Here is a 23,005-nt window from a genome sequence, read left to right on the forward strand (position 1 = left end):
CCCCGGTATTAATACCGTCGTGCATATCGATGACGTCCGCGAGGGTTTCAATGTAGAGCCCAAACAGCTCAGTTGATAGTGGACAGCCTTGTTTCACACCCTGTTTTGACTCAAATTCACCTCCAGCTTTGCCATTCGTCTTGATGACCATCGTAACCTTATCATACGCCCGCATCAGCGACTGCAGCATGGACCCTTCAACCCCTCTCTCTTGCAAGCGAAGCCACATTATCTCCCGCGGCACCTTGTCAAACGCCTTCTCAAAGTCAATTTGCACGATGATTAACGGCCGCTGTCCCGGTTGGCTGTGCCTAGTAGTAAGGTACTGCTTGGCAAAGAGATGGTGTGTAGTACCGAAACCTCTTCTGAAACCCGCTTGGCCTCGATGCCTAAGTGAGAGCGTCTCCCCTGTGCGAACGAGCCTATCCAGGAGGACCAGTGCATAACATTTCGCCAAAGCGCCCCCTACTGCTATGCCCCGGTAGTTACTCGGCATGCTGGGGTCCCCCTTCTTGTAAATAGGGGTGAGGACGGTAGTTGTAAACTGCCGTGGGAAGTCCCCAGTCGCCCTGATATGCTCCAGAAGCACGTGCAGTACCGGAACAAGCTGATTCACTTCCCCCCGTCGCCTGCCCCCACCATTACCCGACGCGGAGTCTTCTTCCTCTCGGGGCAAACGCGCATAGCGGTAACATTCCGACGGCGCTACTTCCAAACCTGGTGCCTTACTGTTAGGCAGCCGGTCAACAGCACGTGCGACTTCCTCCAGCGTGAGAGGGGGTTCTAGGATTTCTGCTGCTTTCGCAGTCCTGCCCAAAACCGAGTGGGATGACCGCCATTCCTGCCCCTCTAGGAACTGCCCAAAGTTAATGAAGTTCAAAAGCCGGTTCGCACCATCAGGCCCTGTCTCCCCTACACCTGCGTTTAAGAGCCCAGCAAAGTGTTCCCTGAAGACCTCAATATCATCTATCGCACATCGCTCTCTCAACTTCCCTCCTAAAGCCCGCCACAAAGCTCGTTGGTCTTGCCGACATTTGGCCACAAACTCTCTCATCCTATCCTCCTCATATGCCGCCCTTGCGTGTCTTTTTGCCCGGTTATAATCCGTCCGCGCATGGCGGAAAGCCTCCCATTCCGGACCCGATTTATTACTCACCCGGCCTGGACCCAGATGTGCTCTGCTCTCCAACATGCGTTGCCGTGTTTGTTGACATTCCCGGTTCCACCAAACCGTATTCCCACCTGCCGTCATGCCGGTAGGTCGGTGGGTATCGAAGGCCCTCACCAGGACTTTGTACAGGGCACCTCCAATGCGTTCGACAGCTTGTGTGGTATTGCAAACTCCCCTCTGCAGGTCCTCGGCCACTTGGCTTAAGGCATTCATAGTAGGGGACCCCCCCTCAAAATATTCCGCATAATCCTGGTATCGTGCAATATCAAACTCCACCCGGGCTTTCCGGCCTTTACCGTCCCTACACCTGCTTTCGTCATCCACTGTAACATTAAGAACAAGCGTCAAAGGACGGTGGTCGGTGGGCTCCCATCCATCCAACTCGATCAGGTTCCCTACCCTCAGAAAGGTGGCGTACTGCTGAAGCACACGCGGAGTCGCTATGAATAAATCGATCATACTACCGCCTGCCTCCCCCTTAGGGAAAGTTAGGCGGCCTTCTGGGTCCCCTCTTATCCGGCCGTTCATCACGAGCAGTCCCTCGGATCTGCAGAGCGCCCCAAGCTGGGCACCAAAGAAATTGCAAACTTGGTCCTGGCACTTTCGATTTCCGAGTCCATCATAATTCTGGTGGTCCCTCAGTCCTTCAAAACCCATGACCTCGCATACGGCTTGTGACTGCTCTAAATCCGGGATGTCATTCACGCATGCATGTAACCGGCGCCACGCAATTTAAAATATTACGTTCTTTAGCCACGGGATCAAGTCGCATGCCATAATGTTCTGAAATGTAAAACGCGTCTTACAGTTCTAGCGTAAAAAGTGTTTTCGGTTATCAGCTACTACAAGCATTAACTTCCAGTTTTTAGCAGTAAATGATTTAATTGGTGTATCGTTTTACCTAGACAGAACGGGCAGTCACTTTGCGTTTCTCGAACGCTGGCGCCGAGCCGCCCGCCGCCAAACAACGTGCTGGATGCGTTACGTCATCAGCTTCTTGGTGAACACCGGGGGCCTCCCATAGCGGGTGGGTCGAGTAAGCGACCTTCGGCGGTCCTTCCGGGCCTTTTGCGATTGCCATACTATATATGTTGGCCAAGTTCCGAAAGGTATAAGTGAGCTAGGTGTGCCTGCAGCTAATGCATGTTCTCCTCGACTAGTTCTACCTTGCAAGCCACTCCCTTTGGAGCCTGCCTGCTGCTGCCAAACAGGCATTCAGTCGGCTTGGATTAGTTTACGCCGGTAAGCTCTTAGCAGGCTTCGAGGGCCGCTGCCATGTCTAAAACATCTAGTTCGTTCTGTTCTAACATCTAGTTCTAGCTACTGTATGTGCTGTTCATGACCGGACATACACGCATGCCTCCTTCCTTGCTTCCTCGTTCGTGCCAGCAGGCAAAATAATTTGGGACTGAGAAACTGCTGAGATCTCGCATTGTTTATTGCAAAGCAAGTTTTGCCACATCAAAGAAAAGAGAATGAGGTACGGCTTGGGCTATGCAGCAGCTACAAAAGTTCGGTGGCAGGATTAATGGGCGAGGGCTTGCACGGGACGACGCCTGGAACTGGGTTGCTTAAATGGGTAGGGTTGGGGGGTAGAAGCAAAACGGGTGCATGTGGGAGGCATCAATGCATGTCCATACTCGCCGGTAGGACTTTTGGTCTATAGATCGTGCCCTGGCATATGAGATAGGGACATTAGTTCATTCTATTGTATCAGGTTGGGATCTACAGACAATTAAAGGTTTACAGACTTGCATACATACATACACACTAAGTTGAGGCGCTGTTGATCTGCTAGATTTGGTTGGATGCTGGTGGTGAGTTGCTGAACCCAACGAATACATTCTGAAGTCGGATGGGGTGAACGGATTAGGGTGCAACTCTAGCAGGGAGAGCAGGGAACTGCCTCGGGAAAGGGGGCCGCTGGTGAAGCTTAACCACCCTGTAACGACATACATACACAGGCAGGCGGCTGGCAGAGGTTAAGGCCTGACTTCTGCTCCCAGTCGACCCAGTCGACCCGGGTTCAAATCCGCCTGCCGGCTCCTCGGGTGTTTGAGGGGTGATGAAATGTGAGGTGGCCCCCCATCATATGGACGGTGTAGGACGTGATAATATCAACTTGCGAGCTGACCAGGAACTAAGTTGATGCGCCGTTGATCCGCTAGATTTGGTTGGATGCTGGTGGTGAGTTGCCGAACCAACGAATACATTCTGAAGTCGGATGGGGTAACGGATTAGGGTGCCCCTCTAGCAGGGGAGAGCAGGGACTGCCCCGGGAAAGGGGGCCGCTGGCGAAGTTAACCACCCTGTAACAACATACATACATACACAGGCACCGTCGGTCTGCATGTATGTTGAGAGGCATCTATATCACGACACCAGTTGCTATCATTCTTCCGCGTCATGAACATGTACACGTCCTTCCATATGCTTGCTGACGGCGTGGTGTGCAGAAGAAACGGTGACCTGCTGCCTGCCGCTTGGATTCCGCCGGTTCTCCTAGCACTGCTGCTGGTTGAAGCCGCTCCACGAAGCTTGGCGGCGACTGGTAAGGCGTCCGTGCGTACTTTATGCCTCGTCTAGTGGGGGTAGGTACGTGCAGCTATTGAATTAACGCATACACATACACTAAGGCATGTAGCAGGCAGCAGGGAGCATGTAGGAAGGACGGAATGATGGATGTGGCCATCTCAGCTCATCATCAGCTATCTTAGTGGGTGGCTGGGACCCCACCCCGCCGCTTGAGACACATCGTTTCTGCTGCCGCAGCTAGTCAGCCGATGTCGGGGTCATCAGGTGGCGCCACGCCGCTGGTTTCCGCTGTGGTTTGGGCTCAAGAGCTAGCACATCAGGATCAGCGCTCCCAGATAGAAGAACGTGCTGTTGCGGCACTTGCTGCTGCGTTGCCAGCCTTCGAGTGATGGAGAGGTTGTCGCTTCAGCCGGGCGAGATATTATGTTTGGTCCGTTACACACACATACACACACACACACACACACACACACACACACACACACACACACACACACGGACACACGGACACACGGACACACGGACACACGGACACACGGACACACGGACACACGGACACACGGACACACGGACACACGGACACACGGACACACGGACACACGGACACACGGACACACGGCCATGAGCAATCCTATAGGGCAGGGGCGCTTCGCGCTGGGGCCCCGCCCACAAATCGCATAAATAATATTTAAGCTGTTTTTATCTTGCCCTGGTAGAATGGATAGGGACCCTTGCATGCTTGCAGGTAGGGAAGGCAGGGTGGGCGTCAGTGGGGCGTCAATTGTATGTTTTTGCATGCTCACTACGCTCCAGGCCCACCCGCCGTACAAGTTTGCTTGCACGCTCCTGCGGCCTTATGTGCGGCAGCATGCTGCTAAAAAATATATCACGACTTCAGAAAGTCCCCATCTGCGGATGCAGATCCCGTGATATGGCCAGAATACAACACATGCAGAGTCTGGCTAGAATGGTGGCCATCTACCTAACGATCTTAATTTTGCCCTTGCATGCAACTTTTAAAGGATCGCCAACACACACATGTGTACCTCCTGCATGTACGTTATGCACGGAATTGCAAGGCTTTGGCGTACTTTTGAAAGCAGATGAGAGCGGCAATTCACAGCTCCCACATATGCCACACGCATATACATATGTTCTATGGTAAAGCAACGCCCTCCATGCATGTGCCCCGGCCGGCTACCTGAATGAACGCATGTGTACAATACCAGCAAGTTCCTGTCCCAGTGGCTGGAGTCCGGCCGTTGGTACGATATACGACAGTTGGCCCAAGCCGGGTACGACAGAGTGCGTGGCGTACTCCGGCTGCACATGGGCAGGCATGTTCAACAACATTGACGGTGGGAGCTCCAAGCCCTGTAAAAATGGCGCCCAGTGGCTGAATGGCGGCAATGGCAAATACGATTGTCGCTTCCCGGAGGCCACCGTCAGGGGCTGGAACATAGCTGCGACTTACCAACTGGACAACGCCCTGTTGGGGAAAAAGCTGCAGGTCATGGTTCAGGGCAGGCCAAATGTGACGGTGACGGTCAACGTCAAGGATGTCTGCAGTGACTCAGACTGCGGTGGGTGCTGCCGGACGAACACGGGCAACAAGAGGTGGAAACTGATCGACATAGAGAAGTGGCCCGCGAGCATCCTGCTGAAATTCAACCCCACACCAAGCAACTTCGACATCAATAACGTGCAAACCCCGACATCCGTTGGCCTGCGGCCCGGTGCACCGGAGAGAAGTGTGATGCCTCTGTGCTACAAGGACCTGGGGCCGGCGGACAGACTGGTGTGACGGGGAGGGAGGGTTGCAGAGGAGGGTTGCAGAGCGGTCAGGATATCCACATCGATGTGGTGGAGAGGGTCGGAGAGCAGGATACGGATGGAAAAGAGCAGGATAGAAATGTGGGCCCTCCCCCAGCATAAGGATGGAAGACAGAGGGCCCAGGATGGCGCCATATTGGCGGACGGGTCGACGCCAGCCCACCAAGGATAAGGATGGCGGAGGGAAGGGGATGCAGTCCCCAGGATGCGGCTGTTGGGTGTGTGCCTCTTTGATGCGAAAAAGGGGTGTAGGATGTATCCAACCGACAGGACACGTGCCTGTGGCCCAGCCAGATGCGATGATGGGGCACCATTCTAGACCCCTCCCGTGTTTACATACCTACACACATATTAGGTCAGGCGCTACTGGTAGAGCACACACCGATGCCCCCGGAGGATCCGGGATCGAGACCTGTCACGGTGAAGATTCCTTGCATTGGTTAAATGTCTTAGTGCTCCTAGTCGATGGACGGTAATAACCGGGGATAAAGGTGATCTGCGGGTTGAGCCACTGTTGATCCGGCAAATTGGATGCCGGTGGTGGGTGCTGATCCTGAGGGATCCACTAGAAGTTGGCACATACACGAAGTAACAAATGACAGGCATGCATGGTACAGTAATGTCTCCATGTCTTTTGAATAACAAGCTTAGGTGTGCTGCAGCTAGGGTTGACAAGAAACCAGCTGGTCATTAATTGGCCGCTGGAAAGGCCTCTCAAGATACTGCCGCCAAAGATCGCCCCAAGCTTAGCATGTATATATTATTAGGGACGATGTGTGTGTCGTACCATACGGCAGGTACTACACTTTGAAGGCGGATATATGCACAAGCTCCATCTCCATAGAGCCCCATGCATCCGCATGTTGGTATGTGTGCAGGCAAATAGCATGCCATCAGTGGTAATCTATAGACTACCACTATAATGGTATACTGCATCACACATCTGGAGCGGGTTAAATCCTTTGAGTGATAAATGGATGGAGTCCAGGGAGTCCCTCCGAACTCCCGATCGGGAAGGTCTGGAGCTTTTTAGCGCAAAGACATTATTGTGATTAGGATTGTATGTCACCTAGAATGGAGCTCTGGCTGCTTATTATGCAGTTTGTGAGCGGGCTGGGCTGGCGACGGCTCTTGCTGGTCTTCTTACCGTGGTGGGTGGCCCCTCCTCCTAGGTTTGAGGCCTCAAACATTTCTGCTTCTCCGAAGTGCCTGTTGCCAGCTATGCCATCAGCCTGTACATATGCTTCAACGTTTCTCCTTAATCACAACAAGTCTAGGCGCGGTGTCTAAAGGCACCGAATGCAATACACCAGCGAAGATGGAGCCATCCGATGTACGATCCGTACTATTGTACGATGACACATCACATCTTTTTTTGAGACGGCAGCGAGGCGCAAGCTCGAAAGTCTTAGGAAAGCATTTCTTCCAGTGCTGCTGGCGCGGAAACATGCAGTAGTTGTTGTGTTACTGTGTATGTATGTATGTATATATGTACGTGTAACCACGCACCCTCCCCACCAGCGCAAGTGGAGATGAACGTTCAAATTGGGAGGCGCGTCCAGTCCCGTTCTTCTTGACCTTCATTATTAACTTTGTTTTCAAATGGTATTGTCGATGTTGACAATTTCAACGTTCTCTACCTTTCATCAAAACCCCGAAGATCTGAGCCGCCAAGACCATATATAATGTACGTGGCAATCGTACGTGGATCGAGATGGATCCATGCACACCAACAAAACATGCGTCAACGAGGATCCAGATGGATCCAGGTGGATCTAAACGTATCAGCAGAAGGCGGACCGAGTTGGATGGGCGGTGTGGCCCCGAAACCGCGCCACGATGTAAAACGTCGTGATACCTAGTTTTACGGCGTAACGGCGGGCAATAATAATAAACACGGCACGATCAAAACCTCACAACCTGCTTCCTATCTATCAGCATCAGCAAAAGGGAAGCTCCACCGCTGTGTACGAACGTATAGGCACGCACGCACGCGTGCAGATATGTGTGTGTGTGTGTGCGCGCTGTGTATAAGTGCGTATGTATGTAATCATGTATGTATATAACCAGGGCGTTTGTCATGTCGCACCCTCTAACAGGATGGAAGGGGAAAAACTCAGCTTACGTACATACATACGGCAAAACCGACCCAAGTGCGCTACCGCGCGGTGAGTAGTGTGCCTTCTTGTTTGTGTATAAAATATGCGCGTGTGTATGTATGTGTAAGGGTGTGTGTGTGTGTGTAAGGGTGTGTGTATGTGTAAGAAGGTGTGTATGTGTAAGAATGTGTATATGTATGTCTCTGTCCTGAAAACTGACCGTACACACGTCTTTCTTCGTGTATGCGTCCGGCTATATCCTTATAACCATCAACGTATACATCCGTAAAAACCAAAATTATATTATTTCATATTATATTATTACTAGCATTCAAATCTATCTGCATACTTAACACCCATATTCATATTCAAAGGAGCAAACAAAAAGCAGACGCGCGCTGCCTGCCTCACCACAAAATACAGGTTATGCGATAAAAGTTGCGACACATCATACTCCTCAAGCCCATCATCATCATCATCATCATCATCATCATCATCATCATCATCAACATCATCACACATACAAGGGTTTGGCACCACTGCTAAGGCGCGACCATTGCCCCCGGGAGATCCCGGGATCGATACCCATTAGGGTCAAAAGTCCTTCCGATGGTGGAAGGCATTGCGCCCCTAGTTGATGGACGGTGGTCACCTAGGATAAAGTTGACCTGCGAGGCGAACAGGAATTGAGTTGGGCCGCTTTCGACCCGGCAGATTCCGTTGGATGCTGGTGGTGGGTGCGGAACCTGAGCGATTCACTGAAAAGTTGACTAGGGTGACTGGATAAGGGTGCCCCGAAATACCGGGGAAGGCAGGGTTTCGCAGGGTAGATGCCACGGGTGAAGATACACCCCCCTGTTTCAAGAGAACACACGCACGATAGCTAGTGGAGTACATTGTTGTAACGCGGCCGCCGAGGTGCAGCCGGAACCGGCATGCCAAAAATGATGTACAGCGCCGTACATACGGTACTTAGGGGCATGCAGTAAAACGTACAAAAAGCAAATGCGAGTACATGTACGAAAGCACGCATAAAGATGCAGGCAAACAGACAAACAAGGGACCCCTCCCCGGCCACCGGCCCCACCATCCTCATCCCACCCTCTTTTATCCGTGTGCTGGATCTGTGGCCCCACCAAAATATTCCGTTGGTCGAGTAGACGACCCCCCCCCCGTGTATGTGCATGTATGAGTGTGTTTTCCTGTAAGGAAAAGACCGGGTGGATTTGGACCCGGTGGTTCCATCCGGTAACTAAAAAATGAAGCCTCGTCATGAAGCCTCGTCATGAACACGGACACAGACACGCAAAGGGATTAGATTGTGTAGCGGTACTGGAGCTCTTTGCAGTCCTCACCTCACCTCACCCTTCACTTCACTTCACATCACCCCTCACTTCACTTCACTTCACTTCGGGGAGGCCCGCGTCTGGCCCCCCCGTCGTCCCGCCTCCACCCCTTTCCATTCCGCCCGCAGGCACTCCAAATACAGTGCAATACGGTACATGATGTATTGTATGGGACACCATCACACATACAGACATACAGAAACACAGACACAGCATCTTCCACCAGCTTGCGCCCTTCGTTTCTTCTCCTCTTCTTCCTTCTCCACCTCCTCCTCCTTTTCCTCCTTCTCCTCCTAGACCATCAACACCCACCCCTCCGTGCATATTTATTATTGCTATTATTATTATATTTATTATTATTTACTATCACGGCCGACATGTCTTCTTCTTTTTGGTTATCTGACCTCACCTTCCTGCACCCTGACCCGCCCCCCCCGCGCCCTCAGGCAGTGGCCGCGTATTCATTCAGTTGCCTCGTATCCGTACATGCAAACTAAAAAACAGACAAACAAACTTGATGAAAACAGCCTGCAAGGGAATACTAGTAATATGACGAGAAAAAAAACATCAAAGAGTCATAAATCAAAATGCACACGTCCTTCTTTCTTCAGTAGATACTTTCTTTCTGTTGCGCCAAAAGTGCTCATCAATCTATCTATCTATCTTTTCGACCATCAGATGATGCCCGCCCGTACATTGTACAACCGCATGTATATAAGCCAGCCCCACATCAAACTCCTGTTCGTTCGTTCACACGTGCTATTATAATACTGATAACACGTAATTACGAAAAATAAAGACGCTTTCTCTGTCTTCTAGTCTAGACGAGATCTCGCGCGATCTCTGCTCGCACACGGTCTCTCTCGCACGCGCTTTTCCTGCATGAATTCATCTTCCAGCGCTCATCCTCGTCCTCGTCCAATTTACCCCAAAATCCGCTCGTCCAGAGAGAGACCTCGGTTCTTCACCGCCGCGCGTCTCTCCCTCCGCAGACTTCCCCCCCCAAGGGGGGTCCGTGTTTGACGAGATAGAGAAAGGAGGAGGGGAACACCGCCACAACCTCCCCTCTCCTCCCCTCCCCTCAGTAGCACAACAGCGCGAGCGAGCCGGTGATTTATGCTGCGCATCGTCGTACTATGTAACGGTGTACATACATAGTTGCCTACATTCGTACGCGGCCCCTTCAGGGCCCTCATCATCACAAGCACCGCCATACCCCCACCCACTGACACCACCACTTAATAATAAACCGCCCATAATATGAGAGCGCATCAGTGTGGGCTAGGCTTCATGCGCCATATGCCAGTAGGGGCTCAGAGGCTCAGTGCACAGCAATTCATGCCGCGGCGGCGCCACAAACACACCACCACCAACAGCAACACTACACAACACAACCCGCCAAACCTCCCCACACCCTGCTGCTACCGGTCGGGGATGTCAGTCAGTATGTCTGTATGTCTGTTTGCCGGTTGATGGACGATCTGCAGGTCTGTCATCCGGTTGTCGGTTAGTCGGTTAGTTAGTTGGAAGAATGAGGCTGTATGAAACATCTTCCCGAACCACCACCGGACCAGCAGTAAATGGTACGGCACGGGGCATACACACACGCCGCATGTCCCAGAAGAAGGAGGAGAAGATGGAGGAGAAAAGAAACCCACAACCCGCCCACACACACCCCACACACATCAGGGGGGGACAGGGGGGCAGGGGTGAAAAAAATGGATGTTGGCTGAGGGTCATTGGTTCTATCCATCCTCTCAGCCACCTCCTCCACTACTGGTGCAAAAGATGCTACGACTATTACAAAGTTCTCGAACGCTCCCTCCAGTAATTAAACGAACGCCTATCCAAACACACACGAAAAACACACTTAGGCTGCGCTGACGTGCACTCCGCAACCCCTCAAAAGCAACCGATGCCGTACCTCAAACCCCCAAGGACGTCTGGGACACGCGGTGGGTTCGGTTTGGGGTTTTTCCCCGGAGGGAAAACGGGGGGGTAGGGAAGGGGTTGCGGGCGCCGGCCCCCCCCCGGGCCCCCCGAAAGGGGGGTGGGAAAGAGCAACAGGGGACCAAAACACAAACCAACTGCCCCGCGGCGCCGGAGCCGTGCTTCCACGACCAAACCTCCAAACGACGCGATGGCGATATGCCGTACGGATACATGTCGTACAGATGTACGGATGTCGGATTGACGTACGAAACCAAACGCCTGGCGGGCAACACGAGCCATATGTGTACATGAACGTGGCCTAAATCAAAACCTCGAGAGATATACAAAATATTGCCGTACACAATATAAAACCTTTCATTGCGGCACGATCACACACACACACACACAAAACTCCGCGCAGGGGTGGGTGGGAAGAGGGGGGCTGCTGACGGGGTGCAACACTTATACATACCGTGGTGGGACATGTACGACAAAAAAAGGTATAAAAGCAGCAGCAGAGGCAGCAGATCAACATATCCTTTTTTTTCCATTTCCTAGGACGGAAACCCCCCTCGTGCCTCACGCCTCGCGCCTCGCAGACACGGAAAATCCCCCCCCCACAAGCACACACACACACACACACGTACGAACCGACGCGGGCTGGCGCCGTACATCGGGGACAAGGGCGCCCTCGCCTCATGCGCTTCGTCTCCTCCGCACCATCACCACACAATCCGCGGCGCCCTAATGGCCGTCGCTGCCGCTGCCGCCGCCGCCGCCGCGGGGGCTGGCGACGCTATCACCGCCACCACCACCACCACTACCGCTGCCAGGTTTGAATGCAGCCTTGACTTTCCGCAGGATCTTAGACAGGGAGCGCTTCGACAGCTGGGATGGCAGCCGCGAGCCCTCTACGACGGCAGCTGCGCCTGCAGCGACCCGCGGGTCATTCTCAATGGTAGACACATGCCCTGCGTTCGCGTAGTGGGGCTGCTGCATTGCCGCTACGACAGATATCGCCGCCGCGGCCCCAGGACCGCCACCGCCGCCGCCGCCGCCGTCGCCACACTCAACACCGCCGTTGTTGGGCGAAGGCGGCGCCGCCCCCGCTGTCGTAAAGAGCGGCTGTATGCGGTTGGCTGCGAAACGCAACGTACGCGCCGTGAGCGATGCTTCGCGAGGTCCGGTCGACGGCAGCGTCGGTCGCGCATCGGCGGTGCCGCCGCCGCCGCCGCCGCCAGCCGTGGACAGCGTGTTCTGCATGCTGCTGCTGCGGGCGATGGAGGTGGAGGATGCGTCAATCGTTAGCGCCGCTGACGAGCCGCAACCCTCCTCTACGGGATCCAGCCGGCTGACCTGTACGGCTTGAGGTATGCCGTACGCCATGGCTTGATGGTGATGGTTGTGGTGGTTATGGTGAGGGGGGTGAGGCTGGTGCAGTTGGGGATGGAACGGCGGGTAATGATCATTTGCCGGCAACATGGATGGCGGCGCGCTAGCCACGCCGTCGGGATCCGCGACCTCTGCCGTCGTCGTCGCCGTCGCCGCCGCCGCCGCCGCCACGGCGTCATCAGCCCAACCGGCGGCGCTAGCCGCAGCCGCCGATGCCATCGCCGTATCGTCGCCGCAGCCGCCTCTGCCTGCAGTGCTGTCGAAAACCCCAGCAGCGGGCAGTGACGTCACATGCTCGGACACTGCCGTAACCCGCGGCGAGACCGGCGGCTGCGAGCTGTCGCCGCCGCCGCCACCGCTGCCGGCACCGCCGCCGCCAGTGCCACCATTACTGTTGTTAGCCACAGCGACAAGCTCCGATGCCCGTGCGAGCATCTGTGCGATACCCAGACCGCCGTGGGCTGCCGTACTGCCACCGTCGCCGTACCCTTCCGTCGCTGCCGCTGCCGCCGCCGCCTTAGAGACCAATGCTCCAATTGGGGATCCAAACGGCCCGTGCCGCCGGGGCAAATCCACGCTGGCGCATGACGGAAGCCCCGTCTTAGCGGCGGCGGCGGCGGCGGCGACGGGAGGCCCGTCATGCCACCTATTGTGTACGGCACCAGGTCTTCCGATAGCAGCAATAGCAGCGCCAGCACCACACGGCTGCGATGACCGATGTACGACGTCGACGGAGCTGCGGCGGTTGTAGTACAAGTTACTAACGTTAGTTGCCAGAGTGTACGGCACCGAGTCCATAGCGGACGAAGCGCCGCCGCCGCCGCTGCCGCCGCTGAGCGGGGAGCCGGCCGTCAATGTCAATATTGGGGAAAGCTGTCGGGGGCTGTCGGTGGGAGCGGGGCTGCGAGAGACAGAAGCGGCAAGACCGGCGAAACCGTCGCCGCTGCTGCCATTTGCCGTCGTCAGCGCCAATAAAAGTACGGCATCATCTGTGTGCAAACCAGTAGCGGCGGCAACGACAGCGCCTGCGCCCGTGTACGGCTGCCCAGACTCGCCGCCGCGCTGAGGACTACTGTCATTCCTCCACGGCGCCGTCACCGTGGCCGCCCCCTGGCCGTACACATGGGCTTGCTCGTACACGGGTAGCGGCTGCGCCACCTGGGCCGCCTGTCCGTACAAGTTACCGTACGCAGCGTCACCTAGCGGCGCCCGGACGCCGCTTCGGCGGTTCACATCTAGGCTGCGGCTGCGCCCTAAATGTGGCGAGTCCGCTGCCGCTGCCGGCGCCGCCGCCGCCGCCACCACGACCGCTCCAGCTGTAGGCGCCGCTGGTGTCTCGCCGCCGTCGCCGCCGCCGTCACCGCCGCCGCTGGGAGCTGTCTTTATGCCCGGCAGCGTTCGCGGCCTGCTGTATAATTCGTACCCCGAAATGTCCTGTGTTCAAATTGAGATGATTCACAGTCCGGAAGTAGGGAATTATTCAGTCACACACGTACATACATACAAACATACCACCAGCGGCGGTGGAGCCGCCGCCACCGGACAGCACTTAGGAGGAGGCGGAGGCGAGTGGAGGAGACTGGGGAGCTTAAGATGAAGGATGGAGCAAAGGGGGGCGGGAGGGTTTGCTTGGAGCAAGGCGGAGTTGGGGATCTTGCAGAAAACACACCTAACATGATATTGACACCTTCACCAACACCCTCAACACCAACACCAACGCACAATTGACAGACAGACAGACAGACATTGAAGGCGAGAATGATAACGGCCACGTGGGAACACACCGTTGCAGGCAGCTGCTGCCGCATCAGCGGTGACGGGGCGCGGGCCCGGGCACTTGCGGGCCGCCGCAATAAACGGGATACAGCCGGCGACGGCACATCGCCCATGACGTACGACACGTCATGCGCGGCGGTTACGCCGGAGATCTCGCCAAAGATAACGTCACTGGCGGCTGATGCAACGGCGTTCCCAGCCGCCGCCACCGCCGCCGCCGCCGCCGCCGCCGCTGCAGTCTGTGGGCGCTGCTGCACTGCCGCCAGTCGAGCGGCGGCGCCGCCGCCGCCACCCCCTGCCTCAGAATCTGTCGCAGATGCCGACGCCGCTGCGGCGGCGGCAGCGATGGCAGCGTTACTGCTGTGTGCTGGCGTCAGCAGCGTGGGAGATGGATGTACGGATAGGTCCCCCCACGGCTGAACTGAGCCAACGCTGGGACTTAGAAGCGAACCGCCGGGTGTACGAACTCTGCGTGTCGTGTTTTTATTTTTGCATGTTTGTGTGTTTTTTTGAAAGCGGGGGAGGGGAGGGGAGGGGATATGGTACGTGTGAGTACGTATGTCTGTTTGTGTTTTTGGCGTGCGTTTGGCGTGTCGTGTGTGTTTTCAAGGTGAACTCGGCACCCACGCATGTCACCAATGGCACCAATGGTCATTTCCGCCCTCGCACCACCAGGCAGCTGCACAAACAGACATACAGCTGCACACACATCGGGAGAACATGAGCAGGGCCCTCTGGAAATATGCAGGGGGGCGAACAAAAGGGAACAGCAAGCACGCGCCTAAAAACTCCTGTACAGCACCTTTATCAAGTAATAGAAACGTAATAAATTGTTAATCCGCCCTACGGAACAGTGGAGTGTGTGTGGATGCGTGTTTCGAGTTATATACATATATATATACATACATGTATACATATATATATGTATACATGTATGTACATATATACATGTATATATATGTATACATGTATATACATATATACATGTATATACATATATACATGTATATATATGTATACATGTATATACATATATACATGTATATACATATATATACACACACATATATATACATATATATGTATCCACATCCACACACACTCCATACATATATATGGATGTGTGTGTCTTGCGGCTTTGCGGAGCTGGGGTTCGCGTTGGGGATCCATACAGGTCGTAAAGTGTCGTACACTTCGCCGTACATTCAGAAATTGGCATGCCGCCACCCAACTCACCCGATGCTGCCCAGCTCGTCAAAATCCCCCGACGTGGTGGTACAGTAGTGGTCCGTCAGGCGGGGCCTAAACGGAGGGGGGGTTGCGTGGTTTATGTGTGTGTATGTATGTATGTATGTATGTATGTATGTATGTAGGTTTGCATGTAGCTAAGTAGATGTGCATGTGGGGGCAAGCAAACTCAAAACGTGTTTCAGATCCCTGAGGCACTTTACCCGTACACTAAGGGCGGCCCCAAACCCGTACTGTCGTACTGTTGTACTGCCGTACCTCGGACACATCGGGTCGTACAGGTTCGACCAGCCTTGGCTGATAATGCTCACACCACCCATGCTGCCCGTGCGCGTCAGCAGTGCTCCGCCGCCTCCGCCGCTGTCAGCACCGCCGCCGCCGCCGCCGCCGCCGCCACCGCCGCCGCCGCCGGCGCGGGAGGGTGCGCTTGAGGCTGCGTAACTGAAGCTCTTACCGCTGTTGATCGTCCGAACCCTCACCGGGAGCTGTCCACCCCCGGGCAAAGATGACCCCTGAGCGGACGGATTAGAATTTCAACAGCAAAGGGACACAATTCGATTGTGTGTACGTGTGTGTGTGGATCTGCGTGAGTGCGTGCGTGCGTGCGTGTGTGTGTGTGTGTTTGTGGGGGGGGAGGGGGGGTGCCACGTGGACCAGAGAGCCGGTACCTGTTATTACCCCCAAACTCCCTAAAACCATCAATATCATTTACATTGCCGCCATCATCCAGAAGAGCTGCTCTTGAAACCTACCTGCAGTACGGCATCCGAATCCATGTTGAACAGACCGCCGTTCGACGACGGCACCGCCGCCATCATTCCTTGCTTGTTGCCCTGTTCGCGTCCTCGGGCCCAGCCGATGGCACCGCTATCGGCACAGGCAGTACTACTCACGGCGTGAGCTGTGGCGGGGCGGTGCCGGCCGGCGCCGCCGTACAGAACACTGCGTTGCGCCGCGGCTTCCGCCGCCGGTCCTGGCGGCGCCGAGCTGCGGCTTGCGTTTTTGGACAGAGAAGTGCTGGCGGCGGCGGCGGTGGCGGCGGCAGTAAGGGGTGCGGTCTCACGCAAAAAGATTTGAGCTGCGGTACACGACAATGACGAGGCCAACTGTACGGCACCATTAGCGGTTGCGGGCCGCTTTCCAACTAATGGATGCCCGACCCATGGGTCTTTACTGCCAGGCGCCCGCTGCGAGTAGATGCCCCCGATGCCGCCGCCGCGGCCGCCACCGCCGCCCACACCGCCGCCGCCGCCCCCAACCAATCCCGTAAAGCTGTTCCCGACGCCAAAATCAGCTCCTCCGCCGCCGCCATTGCCGCCGCCATCGCCGCCGCCGTCGCCGCCGCCACCACCACCGCCCCCACTCCCTAAGCCACCCGCGCGCATGCGCATTGCTTGCGCACGAAGGCGCACGGGCGGGAAGGAAACATACAGCCGTGGTCATGTGATATATGACAGCATGCGACAATGCACGATAATGTACGGCACAAAACAATGTACGACATGTACGGAGATGTACGATATTGCAAAATGGTGTAGAACGAGAATGCGCGAATTTATTTATTTTAAGGTGGTGGAGTTCGCGGAGGAGTGGAATTGGGCTTCAGGCCCCTTTTGGTGATCTTCGATGCCCAACTCCTCGCACGTCCAGTTTCCCATGGGAGTACGACAAGTACGACATTTGGAACTAGTACGACATTTGGCACACCGCCTACTTACCTAACGCGGGCACGTCACACGACAGCCGCTGCGTCGTGGTGGCTTGACGAATAGTACTGCTCGTACTGCTCGTGGTGCCGTACCGGTGGGATGTAGGAGCCTGGGCGAAAGGCAAGCTGCCGGCGGCGGCGACGACGCCGATGGTGTCGTTCTGCGAGGACGTGGCGGCGCTCCAAGGCGACGGCGACGGCGATGGCTGCCCTGGCGCTGAGGGTGGTTGCGGTGCTGTTGGGCGCTTGGACGGCAATAAATTTCGGCTGCCGTCGCCGCCACCGCCACCGCCACCGCCACCGCCACCGCCGCCGCTGCCGGCTGCGAGCGCAAGGCCTTGGGTGACGGCGGCGACGGCCCCCATTCCAGCGTTTCCTGAGTCGCCGTACAGCACGCTGTCTACGGCGGCTGCCAGCGCCTCCGCTGCAACAGCCAGTGGCGGCTCCCGAGCAAGATCGACGTCGACGTCAGCAGGCGGCGTGGCGGCGGCACAGACTGTGGCGGCGGAGAGGGCGAGTAAACGCGCCTTTGACGGCGACGCTGGCAGCGGCGACCGCTCCGCCGTCGTTGTCTCTCGTCTATCAGCTCCTCCGCCACCGCTATCGCCGCCGCCGCCGCCCTGCTGGATCCAGTTCCCCAACGTGTTCGCCATGTCATGGGTCGTCGAAGTGGAATCCTGTACGATATTGCCGTACACCGCTGATGACAGATCCATCGCTTCCACTTGTACACACCAGGATGCAGGTGGCCCGCCGCCGGCCTCCTCGCCGCTGCCGCCACCGCCGCCGGCAATGCCGCCAGCGCCGCCGCCGCCACTACGAACTCCAAACGACCTCTGATCCATGAGTAACTCCTGTGCGGCCATGAGTGCCTCAACATCAAGCAGCGTCGCCGCCGCCGCCGCTGCCTCCTCTTCGCCGCCGCCTTCGCCATTGCCGCTAGCATTACTTGCCGTCCCCGTCGCCACCACAGCAGCAGCGGCAGCCGCGGCAGCAGCTACAGTGAGCTCCTCGCTATTTCGCAAGGTACTGCGACGAAGCTGCATTTGTCCGCCGATACGGCTAGATGCCGTAGGCCGCGAGTGGTACGGCGCCGCAGCGGCGGCACCGGCGGCGCCGGCGAACGCGAGCCCAGAGGCGGCGGCGGATAGCGCCCGGGCGCCCGCCGGCGGCGGCCGCAACTCGCCGGCGGCGCCACAGCCCTGGCTCACGCCGTACTGCAGCGACAGCTCCTCGACACAACCTGACCAAGCAGACGACGACTTCGCGGCGGTGCCCTCCGGGCGGACGCCGCCGCCGCCGCCGCCGCCGCTGGCGGAGGCGGTGCCGTTGCGAACCCCCGGGGGCACAGGGGACTGTGGCCTATTCAAGGTGCTCCTGCATACGACCGCGGCCAGTGCGCCACGGCCAGAAGACTCCAGGGATGGACGTCCCGACAACGTCGAACCCGCCGATTGTACGACACCCGGTACGGCTTTGAACGCAACGCTGCCAGACCCGTGATGCGCCGCTGCTGCCACCCCCGCCGCCCCGCTGAGCCTCCCGCCCGTCGCCGTCGCCGCCGCCGCCGCTGTTTCCGTGGCCGATGCCGCTGGCCCCGAGCTAAGTGGCATGGACCCCGGACAGCCAAACGGCCCACGCGACGCGACGCCGTACCCGCTTTGCATGCTGTAGCCGCTGTAGCTGCTCGTACTGGCGGCTGCGCCGTAGCGGAGGGGGGCTGGAGGCTGGTGATGTACGCTGTTGTGGTGCTGGGCAATGCTGGGAGCTAGATCCAAAGAGTCGAGCAAAGACCCGTCCTGAAATGGATTTTGAATTTGAACTTGGGAGTCAGATTTGGATTTGGATTTGAATTTAATCTGGATTTGGGTATAAAAAGGATTTAAATGGATTTTGGATATAGAAAGGGATTTAATTAGAGGATCCCGATCGGGCGAATTCGCATCCAAATAAATAAATAGAGGGGCGACATCTGGTGATATATGAATACACCCGCTATTTCACTAACAGAGCTAGATACAACAGCTCAATGAGATTAGGAAGGAACATTCGATATATTCGGTATTTCATTAATTGCAGCAATGCATTTTTCATTTTTTCTTTCCTCATTCATCAGTTGAACCCGCACTCGTACTCGCAGCCGTACTCACAAGCGCGTGCGACGGCACCAGCACCGCCAGACCGTTGTCCATCAAAACATTGGTCCCGGCGCTCGATATGACATCTATGCCCGACATGTGATGATGGTGATAACGGTACGACGCGTACTTGGCGCAGTCCGTAAAGTCGCTGCCGGCGCCGCCGCCGCCGCCACCACCGCTGCTGGCGAGATCGGCCGCCGCCGCCGCCGCCGTCTGGCTGCGGCAATGGCTCAGCAGTGGCGGCGGCGGCGAGGGCACCGCCATTGCCGTACTGTTGTTCGTCGGCAGAGAGAGGCCATCGGCAGCAGCGGCCGCCGCCGCCGCCGCCACCGACGACGGCGGGGGCTTTATACCGCGCGGGCTGGTGGTAACCACGGCAGTGTCGTCAAGCGGCAGCGGCGGCGCCGCTGCCGCCGTCGTGACGGCGGCGGCCGCAGCCACCCGGCGCTTCGGCCCCGCCGCCGCCGCGGCAGTGGTGGCGGTCACCTCCGCCAGCGCTTGTTCGTACAGACCAGCACACAAAAGGTACGTGTGCATGACACCCTGGCGAGCACGAATCGCATCACGTGTATGTATGTGTGTATGTATATATGTATATATGTATATATATGTATATATGTATATATGTATATATGTATATACGTATATATGTATATATGTATATATGTATATATGTATATATGTATATATGTATATATGTACGTATGTATGTATGTGACTAAGAAAGGAATGTATGTATGTATGTGAGACAGAAAGGAACCCCTGAATAAGTCGACACGAGCGATCGCCACCACCACAGCCATCTGACCATGAAGTTGCATCTCAATACAGGTTCCAATCCCAACAAAGCAGGGGATTACATCAGGGGGGCCCAGGGCAAACAAGCCTCGTGTTGTTGCCAATATGGCCCTGGGTAACTAACGGGTGCTAGATCCTAGCGCAAACTCACATGTACCCACGCACACACACATGTATACACATACACACGTCCGCATGCGCACGCACACACACCGCCACTTCCTATTCACCGTACTCAGTAACTGCTAACTGCAGAAGCCACCGCCGCAGGATAGAAGCTAGGCAACAGCTGCTGGGAGGTCGGTTTGAGCGCCAGCGCTACCACCACTGGCGTATATACCCGTTTTGCCAAACGTGGGAATATTATATATATATATTATATATATATATATATATCCCAATTTCCCCGTAATCAAGCGATGCAGCTGTTGTCTGATGTGCGAGTTACGTGTACGGCTGATACGTGTACGGCACGTGTACGGCTGTTGCGTGTGTGCCGCACCAGAATGCGCCATCATGCGCTTTTGCCGCGGTCGTTGTACGGCCGGCTGCTTGTACTTCGGTTTTCCGTTTTCCGTTTTCCCTAGCGCGTGAGCTCCCTGCAGCGTACGGCCCAATCCCAATCCCAATCCCAATCCCAATCCCAATCCCAATCCCAGCCTGCAGAGTGCCCCTTGCCCCTTGCCTCTTGCCAGGGAATGACAAGCTCCCCAGCCTTGGAACCAGCAACAGCAGCCGCCGCGTAAGCCGACTGAGGCTGTAAATCAGAAACACAAACATACGCACATACGCACATACGCACATACACGCATACACGTATACACTCTCGCATATACAGACAGACAGACAGACAGACAGACAGACAAACCCTCTCCACGCACCTTGCCCTTTATGTCCCGGGGTCCGCACGGCACGAAGCTAAACTCCGCGGCCCACTCGGTGCGCGAGGTCACCGCCCGCAGGGTGGATTCGCTGACCTAGGCGCCAGGGGGTGCAGGGCGTGGGGATATGTGTAATATGTATATGTAATATATGTATGCAGGTATGTGTGCGTGTGTGTATGTATGTATATATGAGCAACAGCAGAAGCATCAGCGGCAGCGACGGCATACATTTTCGTCGTACTTACCTGTACGGCCATGGGAAAACCCGTACTCTCCATCCGGGAAGCCCTGGGGGGGAAGCCGGGGAGGGGGCCATGTCATCCGTACGACAAACGAAAAGGTAATTAACGGACAGTATTATGTTATGTTATGTTACAGAGTGGGAGGCTTCTGGGCCGCTTTATCACATTGTCAGTTCTAGATCATTTATCACCTTATAGCACCATCCACCACTACCACACTGTACTTCGCCATACGAACTGTAAGTCCAAGGCGGCGGATCCAGCCGTCAGGGACCCCTCCTCATCCATTCACCAGAACACCCGAAGAGACGGAGGGTTCGGCAATCGCCACCAATCCAGCGTGCGAATCTGGTCCATCAACTGTGACCTCAACTCCACATCTCAGCAGCTAGCCATAATCTCGCGCTCCCGACTAATTCGGGGGTCTCCCCAGGAATCGAACCCAGGACCTTAAACCGCTAATTGCAGTAGTGTCAACCCAGACCAGGCGGACAGTATTAAACATACAATTATGAAAAAAAGTAGTTTGGAGAGAGGAAGGTTGCCAGAAGGAATTGGAAGGGCACACAAAACGTACATGGATTTGCAAAACCCTAAAAGGGAGGCAAAAGGAAGAGGAGTGAAAACAGATGATGCTTTGTTTTTTAAGATAGGCAAATGACGACCTTGCCGAGTACGACACCACACCCTATGCCATCGCATCTTTGCTTCTCTGAAAGACAACAAAACATAAAAGGGCGCTGCCGTACTTACGTGTTCACCGTGTCGCCTGTTGCTCATCCGCGGTTGTTAGCAGTTGACAGTTGACGGTACCGAAATGTCGGTTGGGTGTTTGGGGAGGCATGGAGGCAGGAGGCGGGTTAAGTTGGACGAAAGGACGGGGAAAAACACAAAGGGCGGGGGGGTCTAGGATTGGCTTGGGGGGAGGGGGAGGCAGCTGCTGAGTAATGCGGATGCGGACGTGAAGGTGGGGTTAACTGAGCTGCCAAGGGGGACGGGAAGGAGGAGAATGTTTCCATTAAAAATACACAATACGTCAGTACGGAGCCGCAGACAGCAGTACGTTCCGTACCGAGAAAAAAATAAAAAACAATCAAACGAGCATTGCCCCATCCAAAAAAAATCAAAACATTTGATATAAAAACAAGTATATTTTAAAACAAGTATATAGTAATTTTATTTCCAAAATTTCCCTATTTCTTATTTTTTTCGGAAGTTACTTAATTTTGAGGTTTAATGATGATGAGATTTAATGATGAACCCGTCCCTCCTTACGGTTGACCCACCCTCGAGCACCCTCCCTCGAGCACCCCTTCGCCTGAACCCCTCCCTGGACTTGACCCACCGAAGAAGCAATATCGCGGTCGGCTCAGCCCCACGACTCCGCTGTGTGCCGGACCCGTGTGTATGCCGACGCGGATCTGTAACGCCCGACCGTCGTACCCGCGCATCTCCTTCACCGCCTCCAACATGCTCTGAGCCATTCTCAACATCCGAACCGCGTGATCTCCCACACCGTCGTGCCCGGAAACAATCATGTAGGCGTCCCCTGCGTGCATTGGCGGGGGGAGAGAGGAGGAAGAGGAGGAGGGGGACCGTGTGCGTGTGTGTGTGTGTGTGTTTCGCATGTGTATGTGTGTGTGTGTGTGTGTTTCGCATGTGTGTGTGTGTGTATGTGCGTGTGCATGTATGCCTATGGGGGGCGGGAAGGTGTCGACATACGAGACCGTTTTCGGGTGTTTTGGTCCAGGCGTGTGTTCGCTTGTGTATTTTTCACCCCCCCTCCACCCCCTTCCCAACTGTTGTCCCCCCTCCCCCTTATCGCCCCCAAACACCCCTTCTTTCTTTCCCCCCCCCCGTCTCCCCCCCCACCCCTCACACCCCTCACACGCACCAATGT

The 23,005-nt window shown here is 55.7% G+C and overlaps 2 protein-coding genes across 2 annotated transcripts in view; one reads left to right on the top strand and one right to left on the bottom strand.

Annotated features, from left to right (window-relative positions):
• The first annotated feature begins 2,296 nt into the window (after window positions 1-2,296).
• VOLCADRAFT_107381 (uncharacterized protein) lies at window positions 2,297-7,055 on the top strand. Its single transcript, XM_002956688.1, has 4 exons — window positions 2,297-2,413; window positions 2,564-2,651; window positions 3,628-3,722; window positions 4,936-7,055. Exons 2-4 carry the CDS (start codon window positions 2,647-2,649, stop codon window positions 5,508-5,510), a joined length of 675 nt encoding a protein of 224 aa, XP_002956734.1. The 5' UTR covers window positions 2,297-2,413; window positions 2,564-2,646; the 3' UTR covers window positions 5,511-7,055.
• Window positions 7,056-11,660: 4,605 nt separating this feature from the next.
• The window catches only part of VOLCADRAFT_97792 (uncharacterized protein), a gene marked incomplete at both ends in the record, with an annotated part of 18,061 nt that continues 6,716 nt past the window's right edge, over window positions 11,661-23,005 (bottom strand). The window contains 15 exons of the mRNA XM_002956720.1: window positions 11,661-12,347; window positions 12,600-13,507; window positions 14,712-14,818; window positions 15,321-15,386; window positions 15,812-15,844; window positions 15,901-15,914; window positions 16,085-16,233; window positions 17,134-17,201; window positions 17,431-18,739; window positions 19,454-19,724; window positions 20,590-20,736; window positions 20,861-20,956; window positions 21,109-21,151; window positions 21,297-21,342; window positions 22,451-22,654. Coding sequence (XP_002956766.1) covers window positions 11,661-12,347; window positions 12,600-13,507; window positions 14,712-14,818; window positions 15,321-15,386; window positions 15,812-15,844; window positions 15,901-15,914; window positions 16,085-16,233; window positions 17,134-17,201; window positions 17,431-18,739; window positions 19,454-19,724; window positions 20,590-20,736; window positions 20,861-20,956; window positions 21,109-21,151; window positions 21,297-21,342; window positions 22,451-22,654 — 4,148 coding nt within the window. The remainder of the gene's footprint in view (window positions 12,348-12,599; window positions 13,508-14,711; window positions 14,819-15,320; window positions 15,387-15,811; window positions 15,845-15,900; window positions 15,915-16,084; window positions 16,234-17,133; window positions 17,202-17,430; window positions 18,740-19,453; window positions 19,725-20,589; window positions 20,737-20,860; window positions 20,957-21,108; window positions 21,152-21,296; window positions 21,343-22,450; window positions 22,655-23,005) is intronic.

The sequence above is a fragment of the Volvox carteri genome (assembly GCF_000143455.1).
Source record: "Volvox carteri f. nagariensis unplaced genomic scaffold VOLCAscaffold_64, whole genome shotgun sequence".
NCBI classification, from domain to species: Eukaryota; Viridiplantae; Chlorophyta; class Chlorophyceae; order Chlamydomonadales; family Volvocaceae; genus Volvox; species Volvox carteri.